General features: G+C 33.4%; 1 protein-coding gene and 1 long non-coding RNA gene across 11 annotated transcripts in view; one reads left to right on the top strand and one right to left on the bottom strand.

The window, feature by feature from the left end:
- The window catches only part of BLTP1 (bridge-like lipid transfer protein family member 1), a 204,520-nt gene that overhangs the window by 151,521 nt on the left and 29,569 nt on the right, over nt 1-23,430 (top strand). For 6 of the 10 annotated variants that reach the window (XM_025420514.3, XM_049097419.1, XM_049097424.1 and 3 more), the window contains 14 exons: nt 2,666-2,763; nt 3,476-3,661; nt 5,187-5,355; nt 7,055-7,266; nt 8,785-8,983; nt 12,386-12,445; nt 14,238-14,464; nt 15,208-15,408; nt 15,603-15,733; nt 16,999-17,122; nt 18,965-19,074; nt 19,746-19,836; nt 20,371-20,433; nt 22,667-22,920. In XM_025420514.3, coding sequence (XP_025276299.3) covers nt 2,666-2,763; nt 3,476-3,661; nt 5,187-5,355; nt 7,055-7,266; nt 8,785-8,983; nt 12,386-12,445; nt 14,238-14,464; nt 15,208-15,408; nt 15,603-15,733; nt 16,999-17,122; nt 18,965-19,074; nt 19,746-19,836; nt 20,371-20,433; nt 22,667-22,920 — 2,125 coding nt within the window. The remainder of the gene's footprint in view (nt 1-2,665; nt 2,764-3,475; nt 3,662-5,186; nt 5,356-7,054; nt 7,267-8,784; nt 8,984-12,385; nt 12,446-14,237; nt 14,465-15,207; nt 15,409-15,602; nt 15,734-16,998; nt 17,123-18,964; nt 19,075-19,745; nt 19,837-20,370; nt 20,434-22,666; nt 22,921-23,430) is intronic. The other 4 variants (XM_049097425.1, XM_049097423.1, XM_049097421.1 and 1 more) reach the window with 3 other exon arrangements.
- Nucleotides 7,122-22,765, bottom strand: LOC118351530 (uncharacterized). The gene is made up of 4 exons (XR_004807095.2): nt 22,633-22,765; nt 10,367-10,504; nt 9,643-9,725; nt 7,122-7,258 (listed from the first exon to the last, which is right to left on the bottom strand). It is a non-coding gene; the product is annotated as an uncharacterized LOC118351530 (long non-coding RNA).

Here is a 23,430-nt window from a genome sequence, read left to right as displayed (position 1 = left end):
GTGAAATGCCAGGACACCTGCACCCCGATGTTTCTGGCAGTAATGTCCACAATAGCCGAACTGTGGAAGGAGCCTCGGTGTCCATCAAAAGATGAACGGATAAAGAAGATGTGGTCTATGTATACAATGGAATATTACTCAGCCATTAGAGATGACAAATACCCACCATTTGCTTTGACGTGGATGGAACTGGAGGGTATTATGCTGAGTGAAATAAGTCAATCGGAGAAGGACAAAAATTATATGGTCTCATTCCTTTGGGGAATATAAAAAATAGTGAAAGGGAATAAAGGGGAAGGGAGAAAAAATGAGTGGGAGAAAAAATGAGTGGGAAATATAAGAAAGGGAGACAGAGCATAAGAGACTCCTAACTCTGGGAAACAAACTAGGGGTGGTAGAAAGGGAGGTGGGCGGGGAGTGGGGGTGACTGGGTAACGGGCAGTGAGGGGGGCACTTGATGGGATGAGCACTGGGTGTCATTCTATGTTGGCAGATTGAACACCAATAAAAAATAAATTTATATAAAAAGATTAGAAATTAATATTCTAACTGTGAAGATTTACTGATCACTGTGAAGAATTCAGAGATAAGATTCTGATACTAAGTCATTTAGTGTCTAGGTCTGATCCCTGAACCATTCCTTCCTGACTCTATGGTTAAACTCTAGGAAAATGGCTGAAAATAAGTCATTTATCATCTAGCTGGTCCCAGGACCTCATGAAGCAGAGATTTTACAAAACTGGAGAGTGCAACATTTTACTGAGAGGGAATACTTTGAACCCTTGTAGCCAAGTTTCTTAGTATTCTAATCTCTCTATTGCTTCCCTACTGTCCCATGATCTTCATAGTTACTGCCCTTATTTCTCTACTTCTTACACCTTTTTCTTAATATTACATTTAGCTCTAGGACATTTTCTGTTGTATAGACATACTCATTTACAGCTATCATGTTTATTAGGAAAATCTTTTTTAGGAAAATCTTTTTTTGAGGAATCAGTTATTATAACTTAATTATAAGATTAATATATATTCTAAGAATAATAAAAGAATCAGTTCTTATAATTTTATTGTCCATGGACTCCCTGGTTTTAGAAAGATGTAGTTAAGAACTGACATCTTGACAATAATTGATTTTTCCTATTTATGAATGTGAAATATTTCTCCATTTATTTAGTTCTTCTTTGATACTTTTCCTCAGAACTTAGTATTTTTCTTCATGTAGATCTTGCACATATATTGTTAATTTATACCTATGTATTTAATTTTTTTGTGGTGCTAATGTAAAAGGGATTGTGTTTTTTAAGTTCCTCTCTTCATTGCTGGTGTATAGGAAAGTGATTGACCTTTGTCAGTATTAACTTTGTATCCTGCAACCTTGCAATAATTGCTTATTGGCTCCAGGAGTTTTTTTGTCAGTTCTTTCAGATTTTCCACATAAATGTTCTTGCCATTTGTGAACAAAGACAATTTTATTTTCTCCTTCCCAATTTCTATACCTTTTATTTACTTTTCTTGTATTATTGTATTAGTTAGGACTTCCCATGTGATGTTGAACAGAAGTGGTAAGAGGAGTCATCCTTGCCTTGTATCTTATCTAAATAGGAAAGTTTCAGGTTTTTCACCATTGAGCATATGATGTTAACTGTAAAGTTTTGTAGATATTATCAAATTGGAGAAATTTTCCTCTCTTTCTACTGAGAGTTTTTATCATGAATGAGTGTTGAATTTTGTGAAATGCTTTTTCTGCATCTCTATTTTTTAAGTTTATATTTTATTTAAATAATCTCTACCCAGTGTGGGTCTTGAACTCACAACCCCAAGATCAAGCGTTGTGTGCTTTTCCAACTGAGCCGGCCAGGCACCCCTTTTTCTGCCTCTGTTGATATGACCATGTAATTTTTCAGAAGGATTGTGATAGATACATTAATTTGATTCGCTAATAGGAGAAAACTTCCCATCACATGTAGATATATATCCTCTCTGGGATGATGCTACTAAACTGAATATACATATAGAAAGATTAACATTTTAAGATGGAAAACTTGAAAGATAAATATGCAGAAAATTTTTTCATCAAGGGGATGAAAAGTGGAAAGGGAAGTTACACATTAAAATATTAGAACATTATTTTGTGGATGCCACATTGCCTGGGCAACAAATGATCTGTTAATAGGAACTCTACCCCAGAGTCTCCTGTCTCATTTTTTCTTTAATTTGTAGGACAAACTTTTGCTGCCACATATTCTTAGCACACATTACCTTATTTTTAAAATTTCTGCACCTTTATTTTTTCTTTAATTCTTTTTTGTTTGCAGCACATTTAAATGTAAACAATAAAGTTCACATTTTTGATTGAAGACATTAGAACAATTTACTTTTTTCCCCTCAAATACATTTTTTGAGATATATGATTACATTTAATTGTATAATGTTTTTAGTTCTTATAAAATACTCTTAATAAATGCCTATATATGAAGTATTATCCCTAGCATTCATATATGTATGTGTGTGTGTCAGTGAAATGTGACATGGCTAAAGTTTCCTGTTAAAGATTGAGATCATGATCAGAAAAAATAACTGTTTATGTTTTTTTAAATGCATAAAATAATTATTATTTTCCTTTTAAAGTGATTGCCCCAGACCCTCTGTTATTTAACTTCTATAGGTGGGGAGCAGCCTATTCCTCTTTGGAATGAACATGATGGAACAGCAGATGGAGATAAGCCTAAAATTCTACTTTATTCTCTGAACTTGCAGTTTAAGGTAACATATAAGGAATTATATTTTTCAAAGTACTTTTCTAAGTATTTAATGTATACTAATTATAGGAGATTCATATGATACATAAATATGATAAGTAGAAAATAAAAATGAAGTGTAACCCCATTCACTCAAGAAAATTTTTAGTAATTGAATATCATTTAGGACTTTTTCTATTTGTAGTTTTACATGTGCATATATTTATGCATTTTAAAAACCTTGAATACCTTTCAATGTCAGAACATTATAGATTAACTTTATCTTCCTGAATAGCTGTACTATTTATTATATAATTGTAACAGTTCATATAACTGCCCCCTGCTGGTAAATATTTTATTTTTTTCTAATTATTACAGTTATAAGTTACTCTGTAAGAAATATTTTGTAAACTTGTCCAATTAACAATACCTTAATAGAAACCTTAATATTTCCAATTATTAAGATATTAGTGTTAAAAGTGTTACCAACTAATTATAATTAATGTATTTAACTCATGAACAGTTCATATGCTAAGTACAAAATTTAAAATAAAATTCAGTAAGTAAAAAATTCCCTACTAATATGAGAAATTAAAGAATGTTTATCAGCTCATTAGACAGCCCATATGTATTTTAAAACATGGCATTTTATCATATATTGAAAGATTTCATTTGAATGAGTGTATATTGTTGATTTAAGATTCTTTTTTCCTCCTAACATATAATCTACTAACTAGGGTATTCAAGTAACAGCCACTACTCCATCAATGAGAGCTGTGAGATTTGAAACTGGATTGATAGAGCTGGAACTTTCGAACCGACTTCAAACCAAAGCTTCGCCAGGGAGTAGCAGCTATCTGAAACTGTTTGGTAAATGCCAGGTGGATTTAAATCTGGCATTAGGACAAATTGTCAAACATCAAGTGAGTACAAATATGCTGATATTAGAACTTTGGCTTTTAAATTTTGTATATCAATTTGAACTACTGTAAATATTATTATTTTTTTAAGATTTTATTTGAGAGAAAGAGAGAGGGGGCACGAGTGGGGGTAGAGGCTGAAGGAGAGAAAGCAGCAGACTCCATATGCTGAGCAGGGAGCCGATGTGGGGCTCCATTTCAGGACCCAGGATCATGACTTGAGCCAAAGGCAGACATTTAACTGACTGAGCCATCGGGTGTCCCTTTTACTATACTTTTAAAAAGTTATTTAATATTCCTAAAATTCCTAATTGTAAATTGGAGAGAAACTTCATTTAAGAAGGCCTTTACAATTTTAGTTTGGCATTTCAATGAGTCTTTTGGGTGGTGTATTGCTATAGTTTAGTGCAAATGTAATCACAGGAAGCTTAATTCAACATCTTCATAAATACTTGTTTATAATTACTCTTGATTTTGTTTAGAATTATTTTTTATTTCAGCACTGTACTGACACTGGTCAGTTCTTAAAATGTTATTAAGTTTCTTAGCTACCCTGTTTAATATTGGAATTTATGCATACCATAATGTTTTTTTTGCATACCATAATGTTAATAGAAAGTTTTACATATGCTAGGTTTTATACATATGTGTGTATGTATGCTACACATATATGTGGATGTGTATATATGTCTACATATATGTGTATATATATATCTATGTGTATGTAATATGTATAGAAAGTTTTTTTTTTTAATTTTTTTTTAATGATAGTCACAGAGAGAGAAAGAGAGAGAGGCAGAGACATAGGCAGAGGGAGAAGCAGACTCCATGCACCGGCAGCCAGATGTGGGATTCAATCCCCGGTCTCCAGGATCGTGCCCTGGGCCAAAGGCAGGCGCCAAACCGCTGCGCCACCCAGGGATCCCTGTATAGAAAGTTTTATGTATATATACACACAGCAATAAATCAGATTCTATTTTATAAAAATATAACTTTCACACCTTATTGGGGGATGTTTTTGTTATTGTTTTTATTTTGATAGATATTATGTAGATTTTAACCTTTTTCCTTCTTTTACTTAAAAGAACTGATTAAACTAATACCAGTCATACTTTCTATATTAAATGGCTGTATTAAAGATTATGTAGGGAAATGGAGAAAAATTTCTTGCCATCTTTAGAAAAACAGTATTTTTTTCCAAATGGAAACACATGTTGAGAAGAGAAAGGATGTAATTATCTTGAAACAGTTAATGTATTGACATTAAGAATATGGACCTCATTCTAGCTTTTCTACAAACTTTCTGTATGACTTCATATTTACTTCTTGTTTACCCGTACATGTTATATATTAATTTCAGGTGTTTATGGCACAGAGTATAAGGAATATATCATTGACAAATAAAGTTGAGAAAAATATATGATAGTTCTTTTGGTGAATAATACCATTAATGGTGTTAAAACTTTTAAGTTTTTTACCAAAACATTTTCCACTACTTGATTTTATTGAGTTTTTCATTTTAATTTAGGTTTATGAGGAAGCTGGTTCTGATTTTCATCAAGTTGCTTATTTTAAAACCAGGATTGGATTAAGAAATGCCCTCCGAGAAGAAATCAGTGGTTCTTCAGATAGGGAAGCTGTGCTTATTACCTTGAATAGACCAATTGTTTATGCACAGCCTGTGGCCTTTGATAGAGGTAAGATAAAGTCCATCAACACTATCTTGTTAGATTTAGAAATGTTTTGGTAATGTTGGATAAAAATCATTTGTTGTTTACCACTGTAGATGCTTGACAGCTAAATGTCTCCTAACCTGAAATGTGAACATCCAAACAAAGTGTTTTGCTTATTCTTTTCAGTTTTTAAACTTATTTTACTTTTTAAAGTCATTTGCTTTCAACATGGATATAGAGGGTGTCAGAATTTTAATTGTAATGCTAACTGTTTGGTTTCAAAAACTAATGCACCCATTTGCTTTTGCACTATCTTTATTCATTTACGGTCTGGGAGTCTAGGAGTGGAATACAGATCCCTGTCCTCAAGGACCTGTCAGTCCAGTGGGAGAGAACAAAATATACTACAGGGAGGAGTTAGAGTTACCTTTTCTTGTATCTTAGGGAGCCTTCTAACTTTGCCTGTGCTTCTTAAAGGAAAAACTAATTCTTCAGATTTGACTTGGAGTTAAAAGTTCACATGGGAGACAAGGAAATGAAGCTAGTCTCACTTACCTTTGTATCTGAAGCAGAACAGTTCCTGGGTTAAAGTTAAGAACTAAGTAAATATTTACCAGATGAGAGAGAATATGAATGAATATGTATTGACACAGAGGTCTAAAACATATAGAAGCTTTCATAAAAGAAAATAATAGGAAATAAGGCTGAACAGATAGATGGGGTCTAATTAATGTATATTGGGCAAATATGTAGCAATTGTATTGTGGAAGTAATGAAGAACTGATTTATGAAGCCATTTAAGATTGAAATTGGCATTGCCTGGTGATAAGTCTGTTAGAAAACTATCCTTTTGGCAATGTTATGGGTAACATTTTATTATGCTAACTTCTGTGCACTTTTTTTCATTTCACATCTTACAAACCTCTCATCACCTTCAACAGCTCCTTAAAGTACTTTCTACTCTTTGTGTCTGACCGTTTGCTTTTCCATCTGCTTCCCTACCCCTTAATCTTTCCCCTCCCTCATCTTTAGACTCTCCTTCTGTATAGTGCATTAAATGAAGGTTTTCCTTAAGGTCCATTCCTGTTACAGACTCAGATGTCTTGACTTCTCTTTGAGGATCACATCTTTTTACTATATACTCCTACTATTATGTACCTCTCCTTCAAGAATTTTTTTTTAAGATTTTATTTATTTATTCATGAGAGACACAGAGAGAGAGAGAGAGAGAGAGGCAGAGGTAGAAGCAGGCTCCATGCAGGGAGCCCGACATGGGACTTGACCCCGGGTCCCCAGGATCAGGCCCTGGGCTGAAGGTGGTGCTAAACCACTGAGCCACCCCGGCTGCCCGCCTTCAAGAATTTTTTAACAGTAGTAATAGTAGGCTCTACAAGGTCAGGGACCATGTTCTGTTTTCATTTCATTTCATTTCATTTCTATTGCATCCTAGTGCATAGCATATAATAAGCATTTCACAAATAATTTATTAAATGAACAAATGGACCTGGATTATTTTCTTCTTTCTGCCATTATGCAGTCGCCTGCTTTCATTTGTCAAATTGACTATATTCCCTTAGATCCTTTCTAATCCTAATGCTATAATTTTCTGCTGGGAATGATTTTTATTAATTGACCAGACTTTGCAGCTCCTGAGTTTTACTTGCCTTATAGCTTTACAGCTTTGATTTTAATTTTCTTTCCACCTTGCCTTAATTATAAAAAGCTGTGCTGTTTTGGCTGAATTATAAGGCTGCCTATGACAACTGGAATGAACAACGAATGGCTTTACATAAAGATATTCATATGGCTACAAAGGAAGTAGTAGATATGCTACCAGGTATCCAGCAAACATCAGCTCAGGCCTTTGGGACTCTCTTCCTCCAGCTCACTGTGAATGATCTGGGAATATGCCTGCCCATCACAAATACTGCACAGGTAAAAAAATCAAACAATAGTCCAAGATTAAGAGGACAACATTCTACTAACCATTTCTATGTATATACAGTATAATAATTTTTTCTAATTAACAGTTTGTAACTTGAGTTTAGTAAATAGCAAGTAAGATTGAATTCCTTCAGCCATTATTCATCCACAGTGTATTAAATATGAATCTCATGAGACTTTGCTCTGAAGCACTCTGCTGCAAAATTGTGATGAGTTTGATACCCATCTGATAAATCTTAATTTTTACCTTGAAAAATAGGCAGCTGAGTTTTCATTGTCTTTTTATTGTTTTGGTTTTTAACAAATAAGTCTTTGGCATATACTTAATAAATAAGAGAACATTTGAGAATATTGTTTAATAATGTTTAGTAACCTCATCTAAAATAGGGTAGAGAATTTCAAAATGCCTTTAAGCTGCAATATTTAGTGGTAATGAAACTTCCAATTTATATGTACCAGATAAAGCAAGAATTTTCATAATTTATGGACATGTGTATGAAACAAAAAAGTGCTATAAACCCTTATCAGGCCTAGGAAGTTACAATTATATCAAATATAGACGTCTCTTTTACTGTTAAAATTTACCTTAACCTGTAACCAGTTGTTGAATGAATTTATCTTTTAGTATTTTGTTTCGTGAGACATTGTGAAGAAAAACTCTGGGTTGAGGATTGGCAACATCTAGTATATTTATGCCTCAGGAGTTGAAAAAAAATTTTTTTAAGGGCATTATGGTCAGAGCTCAGGAAAGCCATATACACCAGAAGTGGTTGTCATAATGAGAATGTTCCCCACCAGTAAAACAGAAGCTTAAGCTAGAAAAGTAGATAATTAGGGACACCTGAGTGGCTCAGTCGGTTAAGTGTTAATTTCACCCCAGGTCATAATGTCAGTATTGAGATCAAACCCCACACAGAGCCTTGTGTGGAGCCCTGCTGAGGCTGTACGCTGGGCATGAAGCCTGCTTAAGGGTGTCTCGTGCTATCTCTCAACTGCTCATGCTCTTTCTCTCTCTAAAAAAAGAAAAAGAAAAGAAAAAAACAAAACAAACAAAAAAAAAAACCAAAATCTAGATAATTAACTTTTTGTGAGTTTTTTTAAAGATTTATTTATTTGAGCAAGAGAGCACATACATGTGAGTGGGGTGGAGAAGCAAAAACAGAGGAAGGGACTCTCAAGCAGACTCCCCGCTGAGCTCAGAGTCCCATTAGGGACTCAATCCCACAACCCTGAGATCATGAACTGCACCAGAATCAAGAGTCAGACACTTAACCGACTCAGCCACCCAGGCACCCCTACCTTTTGTGAGTTAAAAAAGAAAAGTTGCACATTGCAAATGTATTCACTTCAACAATTTAATTTTTTAAAAGTAGATATCTTTCTAAGCTGCTTTTTAATGAAAATTTCTAGGCTTGACTTTTCCTAGACTTTTGTTCCTATGAATCCCGTGAGAATTTCCAAATTTAAAACATTGTCACGTTTTGTCTTTTTTTTTAATGTATTTTGCAGTCTAATCACACTGGAGACCTTGACATTGGTTCTGCTTTAGTATTGACCATTGAAAGTACTCTTATCACTGCATGTTCTTCAGAATCTCTGGTTAGTAAAGGGCATTTCAAAAACTTTTGTATTCGTTTTGCTGATGGCTTTGAGACTTCGTGGGATGACTGGAAACCAGAAATTCGTGGCGATCTAGTGATGAATGCCTGTGAGTGTCTTTTATTTTCTGTATGAGGTTTAGAATTGTTTTAATTAAAAAAAAAAAAAAGTGTCTTCATTTGTAAAACCAAAGGATGCTTAGCTATCGGAATGTTGGACTTTGTGAAATAAGGGCTATTTCTAGTTAAAGGTAGGTCAAATTTGTGAAAAACTGTAGCTTTCAGTAGTTTTGGTAAGTAAATCAACTAGGCAGTCTTCTTGATAGTATAACATTTGAAGATTCATTTACTGCCTGATTTTTTTCCTGTAACTGATTCATGCATGACCAGATAAAAGCATCTTTTCTCTGTGGGGATCTTGAAAGAAAGTGATAAATGTGCAAGATACAGTTTATCCTATATCATAGAACAGGTTGTAGATAACTAGAAACAGGAACTCCAGCCATAAAATAATATTAATATGAATAAATTCACGTGTCTAAATATGTAAGTTACAGTTTGTAACTTGTGTGAATTCCTCCGATTCCATTAATATTCAAGGTTGGGAGTAACTACAGCTGTGTTTATATACAGTTTTTAAGGAATATGGATTTATTTTTATCTTAATATACTAAATATTATAGCAGAGTTAATAAATCATCATTAATCTTCTAATAAAGAAAAGCTATGTTTGAGGAATTAAAGATTGTGAACCAAAATTTTTACTTACCTTACAAAGAGTGGTATGCCGTTGTTTATGCAGTTTTTTCTCCACTCCACTGGAAGGAAATCTTCTGTCCAGTTCTGGGTCTTCTTTAAAAAGAATTTTTCATTATTTTTATATCAAAACTTGAAGTTTTGGCATCCATTTTGGTTAAAACTTAGATAAAATTATAGGTGAAATTCTGGTTTTGACTGCTTCTCATTTAGGTAATTCATAGGTAAAATGCTGCGATTTCTGTGAAATACTTCAGGTTATTAAGAAGACTTGATATCAAAATACTTATGCTTCATTTCCAAAAGACCAAAAATAGCCTTCATGAGAAATTACAAATTATAACTCTTTTGTCTGTTTTTGTTAAATTTAAATCTGATGTGTAGTAAGATAACATCTTTGTCTTTATTATAATCATTAAAATAGATAAATATATTCGGAAGCAAAAGAAGAATACCATTTCCTTAACAGTTTATTATAATGGGAAAATGCATGATAAATATGCCTCTGAATCAAAATCAAAGGCTCATAGTAAAAATATATAAACCTCAATGTATATTACACCAACTAAGTAGAATATTAACATACTGATAATTGTGATAATCATGGTTTATTTTAGGTTATGTAGGAAACTAAATGACTTATTTTTGTAACATGCTTTTTGTTTGGTGTCTTGGCAAGGAAGCAGAGGAGTTGAGTGGTTCTTCTATTGAAATAAGAATTCCAAATTATGGGATACCTGGGTGGGTCTGCGGTTGAGCGTCTGCCTTCGGTTCACGGTGGGATCCTGGAGTCCTGGGATTAAGTCCCACATCAGGCTCCTTGCATGGAGCCTGCTTCTCTCTCAGCCTGTGTCTCTGCCTCTCTCTCTCCCTATCTGTCATGAATAAATAAATGAAATCTTAAAAAAAAAAAGAATTCCAAATTATAACGGGGCAAATCAATTTTTATTAGTAATAATAAATAGAATATAAGTGACATTAAATATTTTTGACAAAAAGGATTGGATTGGAGTAGAGAAACAAGGAATCATAGAGTTATGCTGTAGGATTTTATTTTTTACAGATCATTTTAAAATCAAGCCCTACAAAAAAATGGTGGCCCAATGGAATTGCCTCTCTAGGGTGATAATATTTTCTAGGAAATGCAGTTAGAATTAGAAAGGACAATCTTTAGGAAGAATTCAAAGGTCCATTTAACTATAGATAGAAAAGACCAGACTCTTTCCACTAACATTTATTTATAAAAATTATATAAACCATTAAAAGTTCGAAAAATGTAGCTAGCATCAGGGAAAAGAGAAGAGGTTTGAAAGACTCCACGCTCTGTGTTAGTACCTGGGTAACATTAGGTCAAAAGAGCAGGAAAATTGCCATCCAAGATTCAGACTAATGGTTGATCCTACTCAGCATTATGTCTCTGACTCAGCGACCACAGGCACAATGGGGGAAAGTGTAGTTGATTCTTTTCTCACTTTGAGGATTTGGATCTACTCCTAAAAAATCTTAATATTTCTTTTTAATTTATAATGGCTCTGTAATATATGAATTTATATAATTTCTTTAAACTTAATATTTAAAAGTTCTCTGACATTTCTTGGAATTCAAAGTCTTAAAAGTTTTCTATCTTGTTTTTATTTACTAGCTTTCATTTGGCCTCCATTATGATACTTATAATTTCAGAGGGTTTTCTAGCATTCTTAGATTTAAAAGAGTTATCTAAGTTTCTTTTGCTCTGCTTTATAACCATGACTATTAAAGGTGAACTGAGCAATCTTTTACCCTAAGACAAGATCTAGTTCTCTCATATTCTATAAATTGTATATGAAGCACTGGTACCATATGCTTCAAAAATATAATTCAGATTTTAAAATGATTAGCATTCTCTTTAAAAAAAAAACCCCATATAATAGACATTGTCACTTAATAGACTCTTTCTCCCAAAATACGTTGTATTTCTGCAGCTCAGATTCGAGTAACATTTGAATACCAACTGAGGATACAAAATGAATTGCAAAAGGACATTTTATTTAAGATTTATGTTCTGCCAGATTTAGATTGAAATTTGATTTTTATGAAGGATTACTAAGAAAGAGTTTTAATTCTGTCGTTGGGCACAACTTTTTTGAAAAATTGTTTTAAAGGTGGTATGTTCCTATACTGTTGATTTAGTTAACCTCTTTTTTTTTTTTTTTTTAAGTTGAAGTTACCAGGTTAAAGCTAAGTGGTAGTAAATATTTCAGATTTAAAGTTAGATATGTACTGGAGATAGGTCCATAACCTTAGGAGATTAATCATATAAGATTGACATCATGGCAGTCATTTTTATTTCTCATAAAATGTCAAAGGAAAAGACAAGGCTGATAAATCATGTCTGTGACCTAAATGTGGAAGTTCTTATTAACAGAAAATTATTTTTAAATTATTTGCATTCTTTAAGTGGCATTCATATGGTGGCACATGTTGTCATAGCATCTTGAAACTAGAGTTTCAGAGTCAGCCAGGTATTGTCACATGCAGAATGTAAGATAAAGCTGCAGTTAAATTCTTAAAAGCATAAAATAAAAATGTTGGATATGGAATATTACAAGTCATCTAAGGTTGCTGTTTCATTCTGCAGATTAGAAACTAAAGCTTAAAAAGTCTAGTGATTCTATTTATATTTAGATAATAATCTTTGGGCGAAAAATTAACAGTACAGTATTTAATCACTAGCATAATTTTATTGAAAACTACTTTTGGGGATGATTTCTGTGCAGGTGTAGTTCCAGATGGCACCTATGAAGTATGTTCTAGGACTACGGGACAAGCAGCTGCTGGTAAGTTCATGATTGGTATTACCTGTTTTACATATATGAGTTAGAATTTTGCCTTTTTATATATATATGTAAATATACATATATACACACATATGTGTCATTTTTATTAACATTAAGAGAGTCTTTTAACTGAATTAATTCTGGTGTTCCTTGATTTTAAAAACAATTTTTGTAATAATATTAGCATATTTTTATTTAACAACTATTAATTAGACACTTGCTAATATACTGTAAAACGTTTTGGGAAAGACAGAGGTGAATAAGATATACTTTTTACCCTGAATAAATTTAAATGCTAATATTGTCAAGGCGCTGTAGCATAAGTAAGTTGTAATAAGTGGTAAGTTCAATAAAATATAAAATTCTAATTGCTGCTAAACTCGAGGGGAGAGAAAAATTTCAAATTTAGAAGGATAGTAGGATCAGAGAAAGCTTAATATTTAACAAGCATTTGAATAGGGATTTGATAGATAAAATTGTTTCTGAAGCAAAAACTGAGAGAGTATGCATCAGGAAATTCAGGCAGACAGATTAGTTATGTTATGAAAACAGTGTCTAGTTAGAATTGTCCAGACTGGGCAGAAAAGAGTTATCTGAAAAATAACTTGGGAAAAATGTTAAATCTCAAATTAAGGAGTCTGGACTTAATTTGGTGGACAGTGGGAAAGCCACTGAGTTTTTGTGAGCAAGAAAGCAGACACTTTCAAGGATTGGAGAAGAAAAAAAAAATCTTAGGAAACTGCTTAGGAGGTAACTCTAGAAGTTATAACCTATCTTGACTAAGATGATAGCTCAGTGTAAATTTTATTGATTTTACTTCTTATAAAGTAAGGGTAAGCTAAAGGAAGATATTTATTTAAGGGCTCTTAAAATGTCAGTGGGAGTAGAAGCTGATGAAAGTTAGATTTCCTTTCTCTTCTTACTGTTTCCTGTTATCTTCCCCAAGCCTAGCCTTGGTGCTCATCCTAAGTAAATTGTCTCAGAAAGTAGCAAGGCCAATTGTCTCACTGACAGAGAACTGAAAAGGTTAGGAAATATCCAAGAGTAATAATGTTAGAAGAAAGGGTGATGGCTGAGGTAAACATACATATTTGGAGAAAAGTCACATAAAAGTCTTTGTCAGGGCTCTAGTTACTAAGTGACAACAACTCTCTCAAACTAGCTTAACCAAAATGGGGAGTTTATTAAAAGGATATATGCCTGTCACAGTTAAACTTAGGAATGGCTCTTTCAATGAGGATAAGGAACTAGTAGGTCAACTCAGGGGCCCTCAGGAACTACCAGATCCAAGATTTCAACTGCCACCGGGGCTCTTCTCTTTGCTCCTCTCTAGCTGCTTCATTTTCTTCATACTGCTGACCCCAAGTCAGGAGACATCGCTGCCAAAAGCTCAAGGAGACTCATTCCCCCACCCTCAATCGCTAGAGAGGGACTGTGGTTTTCTCAAGTCCAGGGAAGGGTTTTTAGTTTTCCAACTTTGACTTTCACCTGGCCTACTTATCTAATTCTGGCAAATGAGTAAGGGTCATGGCAGTTCCAACTATAGCTGTTGAAGGGTAGGTCAGCTCAGGAGTAGGGAGAAGAGGGAATCTGTAGTTCACAGGAGAAAGAAGGGTGCTGCACAGAGGAAGCAAGAGATGTACACTCCACAAAGGGCAATCGATCCCAGACCTAGCTGTGAGAGAGATTAGTTGTTACAAAAGGCTGTCATCCATTTTATTCCTTAAATATGGGATTATTTAAATTTCTGTGCTCAAGACTTACCAAAAATGCCACTTCTTTTTTTAAACAGAAAGTAGTAGTGCTGGAACATGGACACTCAACGTTTTGTGGAAAATGTGTGGGATCGACGTCCACATGGATCCTAACATTGGCAAAAGACTAAATGCACTGGGCAATACCCTTACGACACTGACAGGAGAGGAGGACATAGATGACATTGCTGATCTCAATTCAGTGAACATAGCTGACCTGTCAGATGAGGATGAAGTTGACACTATGTCTCCCACTATCCATACTGTAAGTAAACTCACTGTTAGACTTTACTGGACTGGCCTTTACCCTGAGACAGGGAAAAGATTGATTTAATGTTATTTATTCTATTGTAGTTGATCATTGTATAGGGAGGAAGAGAGTGGTGGTTCCCTGTGTCTTCGCTTTGTAATGTTTTTTAATTTCATGATACTGTCTTTTAATTAATAGTTTTCAGAACTGTCAATAAACTTAGTAGCCTTAACCTAAAGGTAGTGTACTAATGTTAAAAGCAAAGTGAAAGCAAACCTGTAGAGACAGAAAGTACATTAGTAATTGCCAAGAGCTACCTCAGAGTCAGGGATGGGGAATGAGAAGAGACTGCTCTTGGTTATGAGGTTTCATTTGGGGGGAGGGTGGCAAAAATGTTCTAAACAGGTTGTGGTGATCGTTGTACAATTTAGTGAATATACTCAAAACCACTGAATTATATACATTTTAAATGGGTGAATTTTATGGCATGTGGATTATATCAATAAAGGTGCTAAAAATGAATCTCAAAAGGAAAGTGCATGCATACAAAATAAAGTATACATTTAAAAAGACGTATTTCCATCTATACTGTATATTTTATAGTATAAATGATTTGGTGGTTGAAAAGCAAGCTCCTCTGTTTTTGTTCTGGTATGGGTTTAAAAACTTTTTAAATTATCTTTAACTATTGTTTCGTCAAATAGTCTTGTTCTTGGAAAGAAATTTTTTAAAAATTAATGTTACTGTTTATCATTTAGAGTTCAGATGGAAGTTCAGTAGGTGGAGATGGCCACAAGCTCACCTTTGGGCAGCGACTTGTAAATCACCTGCTAGGCCTGACGCCCCCAAATCAGCGCTATTCTGTTCCTGCAGAGTATCTGTGTGACTCAGAGATGTGGGGCTCCCCTCAGTCTAGCCAGTCCCATTTGAAAGCATGCAGAGCTCACTCATGGGGAAACGTAGGTAGCAACTACATAGATTCCTTGTGAAAATGAAGGGATTTGAATCACTGGAGAATTCCAATCATGCTACTTGATATAGATGGCTTTGATTCTTGCATGCTTCCTTTGATTTAAGGTGTTATTTTTGTGATAGTATAGATTTTCTGGTTGACCTGAGGTTGGTATTGACAGACATGCTTTTGATTTTTCAGGAAGCTATAGATTATCGAAGACAAGGAGCATCTTGTAGCCAGCCAGGAGAACTTAGAGGAAGAAAAATTATGAAGCGTATAGTGGATATCAGAGAACTGAATGAACAAGCCAAAGTAATAGATGATCTTAAGTATGTGTAATGATTTTTATGTGATATAATATTTTAATAATAGAATCATCGAATTTTAAATGTGGAGAAAACTGGATTTGGGGCAGTACAACTTAATTTATAAATGAGATCACCAAGGTCCAGAAGAGTTTGATAACTTGCCCGAGATCATACATTCATTAGTGATAAAGTTACGCATGAATTCCTAGTCCAGCACTCATCACAGCTCTCCATTTCTAGGTAGCTTATGACTGACTTTGTATTACATATACATGTCTCTACATGTGTATATACACTTACACATATCTTCACATGTATATGTTGATATATGTATTAGTCTTTTGTTGACATTGGTATTTCTGGAATGTTAATCTTTAAGAAAGGATACAAATCTAGCATTTATTAAGTACCTATTGTGAATCTGGCATGTTATTTCAACATAATCCTCAGGAGATTTCTGTGAGGTTATATGGCATTATCCAAACTGGCTCAGAGCCCTTAAAGAAGTGGAATTTGAACTGGGGTGTGTCTAAATTCAAAGTTCACACTTTTTTTTTTGCCGGCTTGTGGTAGCAATTCTCTAGAACTGAGGTGGATATAGGGTAAGTAGAGAGGGGGCAGTAAGTGGTGGTAATTTTTTCTTTATCTGTTGCCTGCTGCATAGTACTGATTAAATAATACTTGCCCTAGAAGACTAAATATCCTTCTTGTCAAACTTTGAAAAATTTTTGCTTTCCTAAAAGGTGATAGTTTTCCTCATCTTTTTAATCTTCATACACCACTTATGTCTGTGATTTTTGCATTCAAGGACTTTAGACAGATATGTGCATTTTGTATAATGAAAGGTATTACCTAAAAACTAGTCTGTAAATTAATTACAATACAGTGATTCACATTTTCCTGTTTTTACATCACAGTTTGAGTTTTGCTCTCGGCATTAACAATGGCTTGAAGCAAAATATACTTCCTCCCCTAAAATTTTACCTGAGGCTTAAATTTATGTAGAATTTTACATACATTCTTCTGCAGTTGGTCTGTATCCTTTATGAGATTGTCAGAGCCTCTTAATGCAGAAGTAAAAAAGAGCCATTTTCTAAAACTTTAGAAAGCTTTTTTATAATTATGGTGTATGATTGTTAACTCTATGGAGGATTTTGGCCTATCCATATATAATATAATATAATCTTTGATATTCTGATGAGTGAAAGAATTAAAAAGGAGCAAATAAAAATCAATCTTGCTTTGTTACCTTTTTACACTAATTACCATATTTGTTTTGCATCCAGAAAATTGGGTGCAAGTGAAGGAACCATAAACCAGGAAATTCAACGTTATCAGCAGTTAGAATCTGTTGCTGTGAATGATATTAGAAGAGATGTTCGTAAGAAATTACGGAGGTCCAGTATGCGAGTGAGTAAATTTAAGAAGAATTTTGTTAGAGTAGACCATTCTTTTATTTTTTACTTTATGAAACTTTGTGACAGTACTTAAGTTCTCTTTCTTTCTCCATTGCTAGTGATAATAGCACTTGATTTGTATATCTCACATCTACACTGTTTAAAGCCCTTTACATTTAACAACCCATTAAATCTTTACAGTAGCCAAATGAGGTAGCTTGTATTATGTTCCCCATTATAAAAATGAGGAAACTGAGACAGAGAGAAGTCAAGTAATTTGACCAAGGTTATATAGCAGTGGGACTCTACAGTCTGTCCTTAGCCACTGGGTTTTGTCTTCCTTTCATGAAACTGTGTTTTCTTTTTAGTCTCTAACTCAAATATGAGTCTTTTGACATGTCCATTTTGCTCCTGTCCCATTTTCCACAGCTGACCTTACCTCTCAGCCACTATGTACTCAGCACTTCATTCATTCTCTTTTCTTTGCACGTTTAGTTGTCCCATCTAGAATTGTAGTCTCTTAAATAAAAAGTTACTTATCATTGACCCCATTTCCTACCACATTTTTTGGGATTTAGTACAATTGCTGAACAAGTGAAACAAATATGTAAATACATGTACTATAAACATATATTAGAAAATAGTTCTAAAACATATTCAAGTAGAAGTAGATTGCTTTAGGGCAAAGTGGTCTTGTTAGTGGAAAGACTTTTTTAAAAAAAAAAAAAAAGATAGATTCTTAACCTTTTTTTTAAATCAACAGAACCCTCAATTTTTTGATGGCACCTTGATACATTAAAAACATTAAATCAGAGCTGCTGGGACCAGAGAAAGTAGGGAAAGGTTGCAGGAATCCAGGGTTCATTGGCTTGAACTTTCAACTTTCTTGATCACCACAAACTCCCAGACACCCTAGTTTGAATACTGTTCTAAATTATTTAAATTGAAGGTAAAATCCAATTTGAATTATTTGTAACTGGCTTCTGGTGATAATAAATGGATAATGATGATCTGTATTGCATAAGTCTGTTTTTAAAATTTTTGCTACTATGTGCCTAACAATCATACAGTAGAATTAAAATATTGCTTACGTACTATTTATAAGGTAGTTTATGCTTGGTAATTGTTAACAATAAAACTAGGTAGAGAATTAGGGAAATTCTCTAAGTTTTATCTGTGTTCTGAGCATGTATTTCATCTGTCTTTTCCCCCTCTCTTCCCCCTCAGTCCTCTTGCATTCCACACCTCCATTGTCTTAGAATCTTTTCAGTATCTAGCCCCTAACTACACATTTGGAAAAGAGGGATTTGGATACAAGTAAAGTGTTGACCTTGCCCCTTCCTTTCCTCTCCTATAATATAGAGTGCCATGGCAGGGGTGCCCATTAATGGTACTTAAGATGATCATGCCCCCCCCACCTCGAGCCTCTCCCTCGAGCCTCTCCCTCTCTCCTTCCTGCTCTCCTCTGATCTCCCTTTCACCTCCTCCCACTACCCAGCTTTCTCCCAGAATCTTTCCTTTTAATTCTCATTTTATTTTGCCTTTCTTTCCTTTTTGTTTCCTTTCTTTCTACCTTATTTCTGTACCCAATCTTTTTCTTTTCTCTCTCAGGCTAGATGGTGAATCATATTTCCGTTATACAGCTCTTCTAATTGACATTAGGACTAAAGAGTAGCTAAGTCCTGCTCTGCTTTGATCCACCTATACTGCTAAGTGACATTTAAAGTCAAATTTAAAGTAATATGTTATTGACCTGGGGGAAACATACTGTTTTGTTGAATAGAATATTTTATCTGTAGTCAGATATTACAATAAGCAACTGTCTAAAGTCTCTCTCCCTCTCCTATTTTATTAGGCTGCTTCTCTGAAGGATAAGTGGGGTTTGGGTTACAAACCAAGTTACAGTCGTTCAAAAAGCATTTCTGCTTCTGGAAGACCTCCTCTTAAACGAATGGAAAGGACAAGGTAATATATATTTCAACCACTGAAACAAGTAATAAAATTGCTAACTCCTTTACGAAAATCCACTACTTATTTATTGTGTTCTATTTGGGGAAATTACACAATTAAGGGAGCAAAAATGAACCTTATTAATCAAATACCAGTAATAATGGATAATATCAAACTAAACAGTTTATTTAAGGAATTCCTGCATTGTATTTATACCGCAATCATCTTTAGTAAAATAGTGCTTTGCTATTTAGACAAGTTTATGTATAAACTTACAGACTATTCAAAGAAATGAGTATGTGCAGATTAGTAGCTTCTGGTATGTTTGTCATTTTAGAAAAGGTATGACTACATACATATTTAGCATATAAAAAATGGAAATTCTACATATTAAAGAAAAATACTATCTTACTAATAAATGAGGACTTAAAATAAGAAGTATAAATTTTTTTATATGGTTTAGTTTCAGAAAACCTTATGTTAATCAAAACATTCAGTGTTTTATTTTTTTTTTCCTATGGGATGTTAAAGATTAAGAAATGGGATACCAAAAATTTAATCCTTAGATAAGGTAAATATTTAGAAATATTTAGAATATTATTGTCATTTGTTAGGCTTTTTTATAAAGTCTAGGGGCTTTTTAAAAAATACTTAAATTGTTTTATAACTTTATATTTTACTTCCAGTTCTCGAATAGGAGAAACTGAGGAGCTCCCTGAAATCCGTGTGGATGCAGCATCTCCTGGACCCAGAGTAACTTTCAATATTCAAGATACAGTAAGAGAGTTATTATTTGTTAAAGATACACCGGTGCCAAATAATTTTAGTAATTACGAAATTATAGTAGTTATGAAGTTTCAAAATATGAATTCCTACCTACAATGAAAGTGAGGATTGTGATAGGTGAACTGTCTATAAATTACCAAACAGGGCATCCCTGTGTTATCATTTGAGAGTCATGCTGCTCATGTTAGTGTTTCACCTAGAATAAAGATTCCATTCTGCTTGCTCTTAGGTAGAAAGTCTTTGTCGAATAATTTTCCTTTCATGTATGAATCAACATTAAATTAGGTCTTATAGACAAGCATAGTTGTAGAATGTTTGTACTTATGTATTTATCTTATTATTTAGTTCATATAGAAGTAATAGCAGAAACCAGAAGTCAAAAGGTCAGCTTAAAAGTTATATTTAATTTTATATATGTTAAAATTTATGTTAACACATTTATTTTGTTTCTTGAATGTTTGCTTTTAAACCATTGTTTTTTTGTTTTTCATAATTTTTATATATTTTCTTATTATTTTAATTAAGTTGAAAAAAACAATATGGGGAAGTACGCCACAATCCAGCTGTCCTGGGGAAGGGTATTTTCAGGTACTTATTAAGAACAACATAAATTTTGCTTTAAAACTGATTAACCGTCCTAAAAATCTGCTTTCAAAACATCTTTCTCTCATTTTATACTAAACTCAGACCTCAAAAATATTTTACATAAAGCTTTAAGATTGTTTGAATTCTTTTTCATCACATATGTTTTATAAGCTCTTGCATGAATAGATTTTAGTTCTGTACTTCTTTGTATAATACTAATTATTGAATCTCCAAAATTATAGACTAAATCAGCTTACCAAATTAGCCAAGTCATAAATCAAAACCTGCTGTTTATTATTTATTTGCTAATCCCTAAGCAAATCTCTTTCCTCTACATTCAACCACAAAACAAATCTTTTCTTTAAAAAAATTTTTTAACTAATTGAAACTAGAATCAAACTTCTCTCAGGACAACAAATTAACCATTGAATGTTATTTCTTTGGAGTCACTGTATACATATAAAAAACCATATATGTATAAAAACAATCCATTTAAAAATTATTCTGTTCAAAACAGTGTGGAAAATGTGCTACCCAGGCACTTATAAGTTGAATAAACATTTTTATGAACCATATATTTTCCCTAAATATAAGTCATGCAAAGAAAGTTGAATTTTAAAAATATATCTGTATACTAGGCATATAAATCTTTGTCTAGGAATTTTCTGTCAAGTTTCATTAAAAACTGGTACTTATTCCACATACATCTTGTTTCTCTGCCCTCTTACACTATAGTCTTAGTACATATCCTGTAGTTACACTGAATTTAGTCAAACTAAATTTTGTTTTAAGACGATGAGATTATAGGGAGCTTGATAAACATGCCCTTTTTTTCTAAAAATGCAAATAAATGGAAATAAATCATTTACAGAACTGAATCAAGGGTCTCTCCTAATTGACTTTTCCCCATCCACCTTTTTTTATGGAGACATATAACATTATATCAGTTTCAGATGTAAAACTAATGATTTGATTTATGAGTATATTTTGAAATGATTAAGTAATTCTTAAAGGCATCAGTATTTGAATTGGTTCAAGTCCTATTTTTTTTAAATAGTATATGCTATTTGTAAAAAAAAATAGCATATAAAAATAAAAAGTGGGATCCCTGGGTGGCGCAGCAGTTTAGCGCCTGCCTTTGGCCCAGGGCGTGATCCTGGAGACCCGTGATCGAATCCCATGTCGGGCTCCTGGTGCATGGAGCCTGTTTCTCCCTCTGCCTATGTCTCTGCCCCTCTCTCTCTCTCTCTCTCTCTCTCTCTCTCTGTGACTATCATAAATAAATTAAAATAAAATAAAATAAAAAGTTATAAAATAGATCATTAGGGCATGGGTAAATATAAAATAAATATAAAACAGATATTCACACAAATTCTTCAATTTTAAAAATTGAAGGTATTCTGATAAAATCTGTTTTATTTATCAAATAACATATCATAAAAAGTGAGGAAAAGCTGGATTCTGCATGTTTGAAATTTTTATTACAGTATTCTGTCTTCATGTATCTAATTTTCTTGTATCTAATAGCATCAATAAATTGCATTACCTTGCACATTTTCAAAGGATATTTAAGCAACTCTCAAAATTGGGAATATAAATTAGATCATAGAAAATTTTATTGTTTTGGTGTTTTTTTTTAATCTACTTAAATACAATGGCCTCCTGGTATGATTCTCAGCGACATAGTGTGTATAATAAACCATTCACCTTAAAAATAGTATTCTTAAGTTTGATTATCTTTAACTACATAACGATTGGGGCATCACTCTTCAACCAATTAGCGACTCATTTTTAGAAGCTATCTATAAAAAAATATCCAGAAACATGAAGTACTCTCTGTACAGACACTGCATGCTCTATCATCACTAATTGCTCTCTTGCCCCTCTGATTTACAGTTGATTTTACATTATTTGCTTTGTCTCCACAGCATGTTTAACTTTGTTAAGAATTATACAATATGTGCTAATTAACAGGTTGATATAGGCTTATATACAGTAAAATTTCACACTAATTTTAGTATATCAGTAGTGTGACTTTCTGTGGAATGATCTGCTTCCTTCCTTGGTGTGCCATTTCAAATGTTCGTAAATCTGGCTTTCTTTCAGTTTAGAGTGAAGAAATTCAATTCTGAGAGAATTTTAAATGTTTAAACATATATTTTTTCTTTTCCTTTTTTTAATTAAGAGATGTATAACATGAACCTGATTCACGTCTTCTCTTTTTATAATCAATCAGTTTCCAGAGGAGACAGAACTCGACCTTTTGTCAGTAACCATTGAAGGTCCATCCCATTACTCCTCAAACAGTGAAGGATCATATTCCGTGTTCAGTTCTGCCAAAACTCCAGGAGGCTATTCATCAGGCATTCCTTTCCAACCTGAAGAGGGCCGACGGGATGACAGTTTATCTTCTTCTAGTGAAGATTCTGAGAAGGATGAAAAGGACGAAGACCATGAGAGGGAAAGGTTTTATATTTACAGGAAACCCTCGTAAGTGGCCTTTTTGTTTTGAGACCTGTGGGTAGTATTTCAGAGTCTAGAACTGAGCTTTAAGGTTTTATGTGTAACTGTTAACTTTTATAGAAAAAAATTCTTAATGTGCCTAGCCACAGGAAGACTGAGACATAGCCATAGTTTACTAATGTAGTTTAGCTCTATATGGCATTATTTTTTTCTTTCCCTATTCTTCAGTCTTTTAATAAAATCAGGAAAATAGCATTTTACAATTTGCAAAAATGAAATCTCCTCAAAAATGTAGAACATAGTTCATACACTGATATTCGGACCCCTTACTAGCAGTGATTGAGCCTCTGTCCTCAACACCTAGCACGTTGCCTGGGACATAATAGTTACTGAGTGCATGATTGTTGAATGAAATGTGACTCCATCAAACTCAGAAAAAACTTCAAATGATATGAGCTAGTTGAGTAATAAGTGTGGATTTATAAAACAGTATATTTGTTTATAGACTCTTGGTCACATATTAGGAAATAGTTTGTT

The sequence above is a fragment of the Canis lupus genome, chromosome 19 (genome assembly GCF_003254725.2).
Source record: "Canis lupus dingo isolate Sandy chromosome 19, ASM325472v2, whole genome shotgun sequence".
In the NCBI taxonomy this organism is placed as follows: Eukaryota; Metazoa; Chordata; class Mammalia; order Carnivora; family Canidae; genus Canis; species Canis lupus.
Note: the sequence above shows the minus strand (reverse complement) of the source record. Positions and strands in the feature narration are given on the sequence as shown.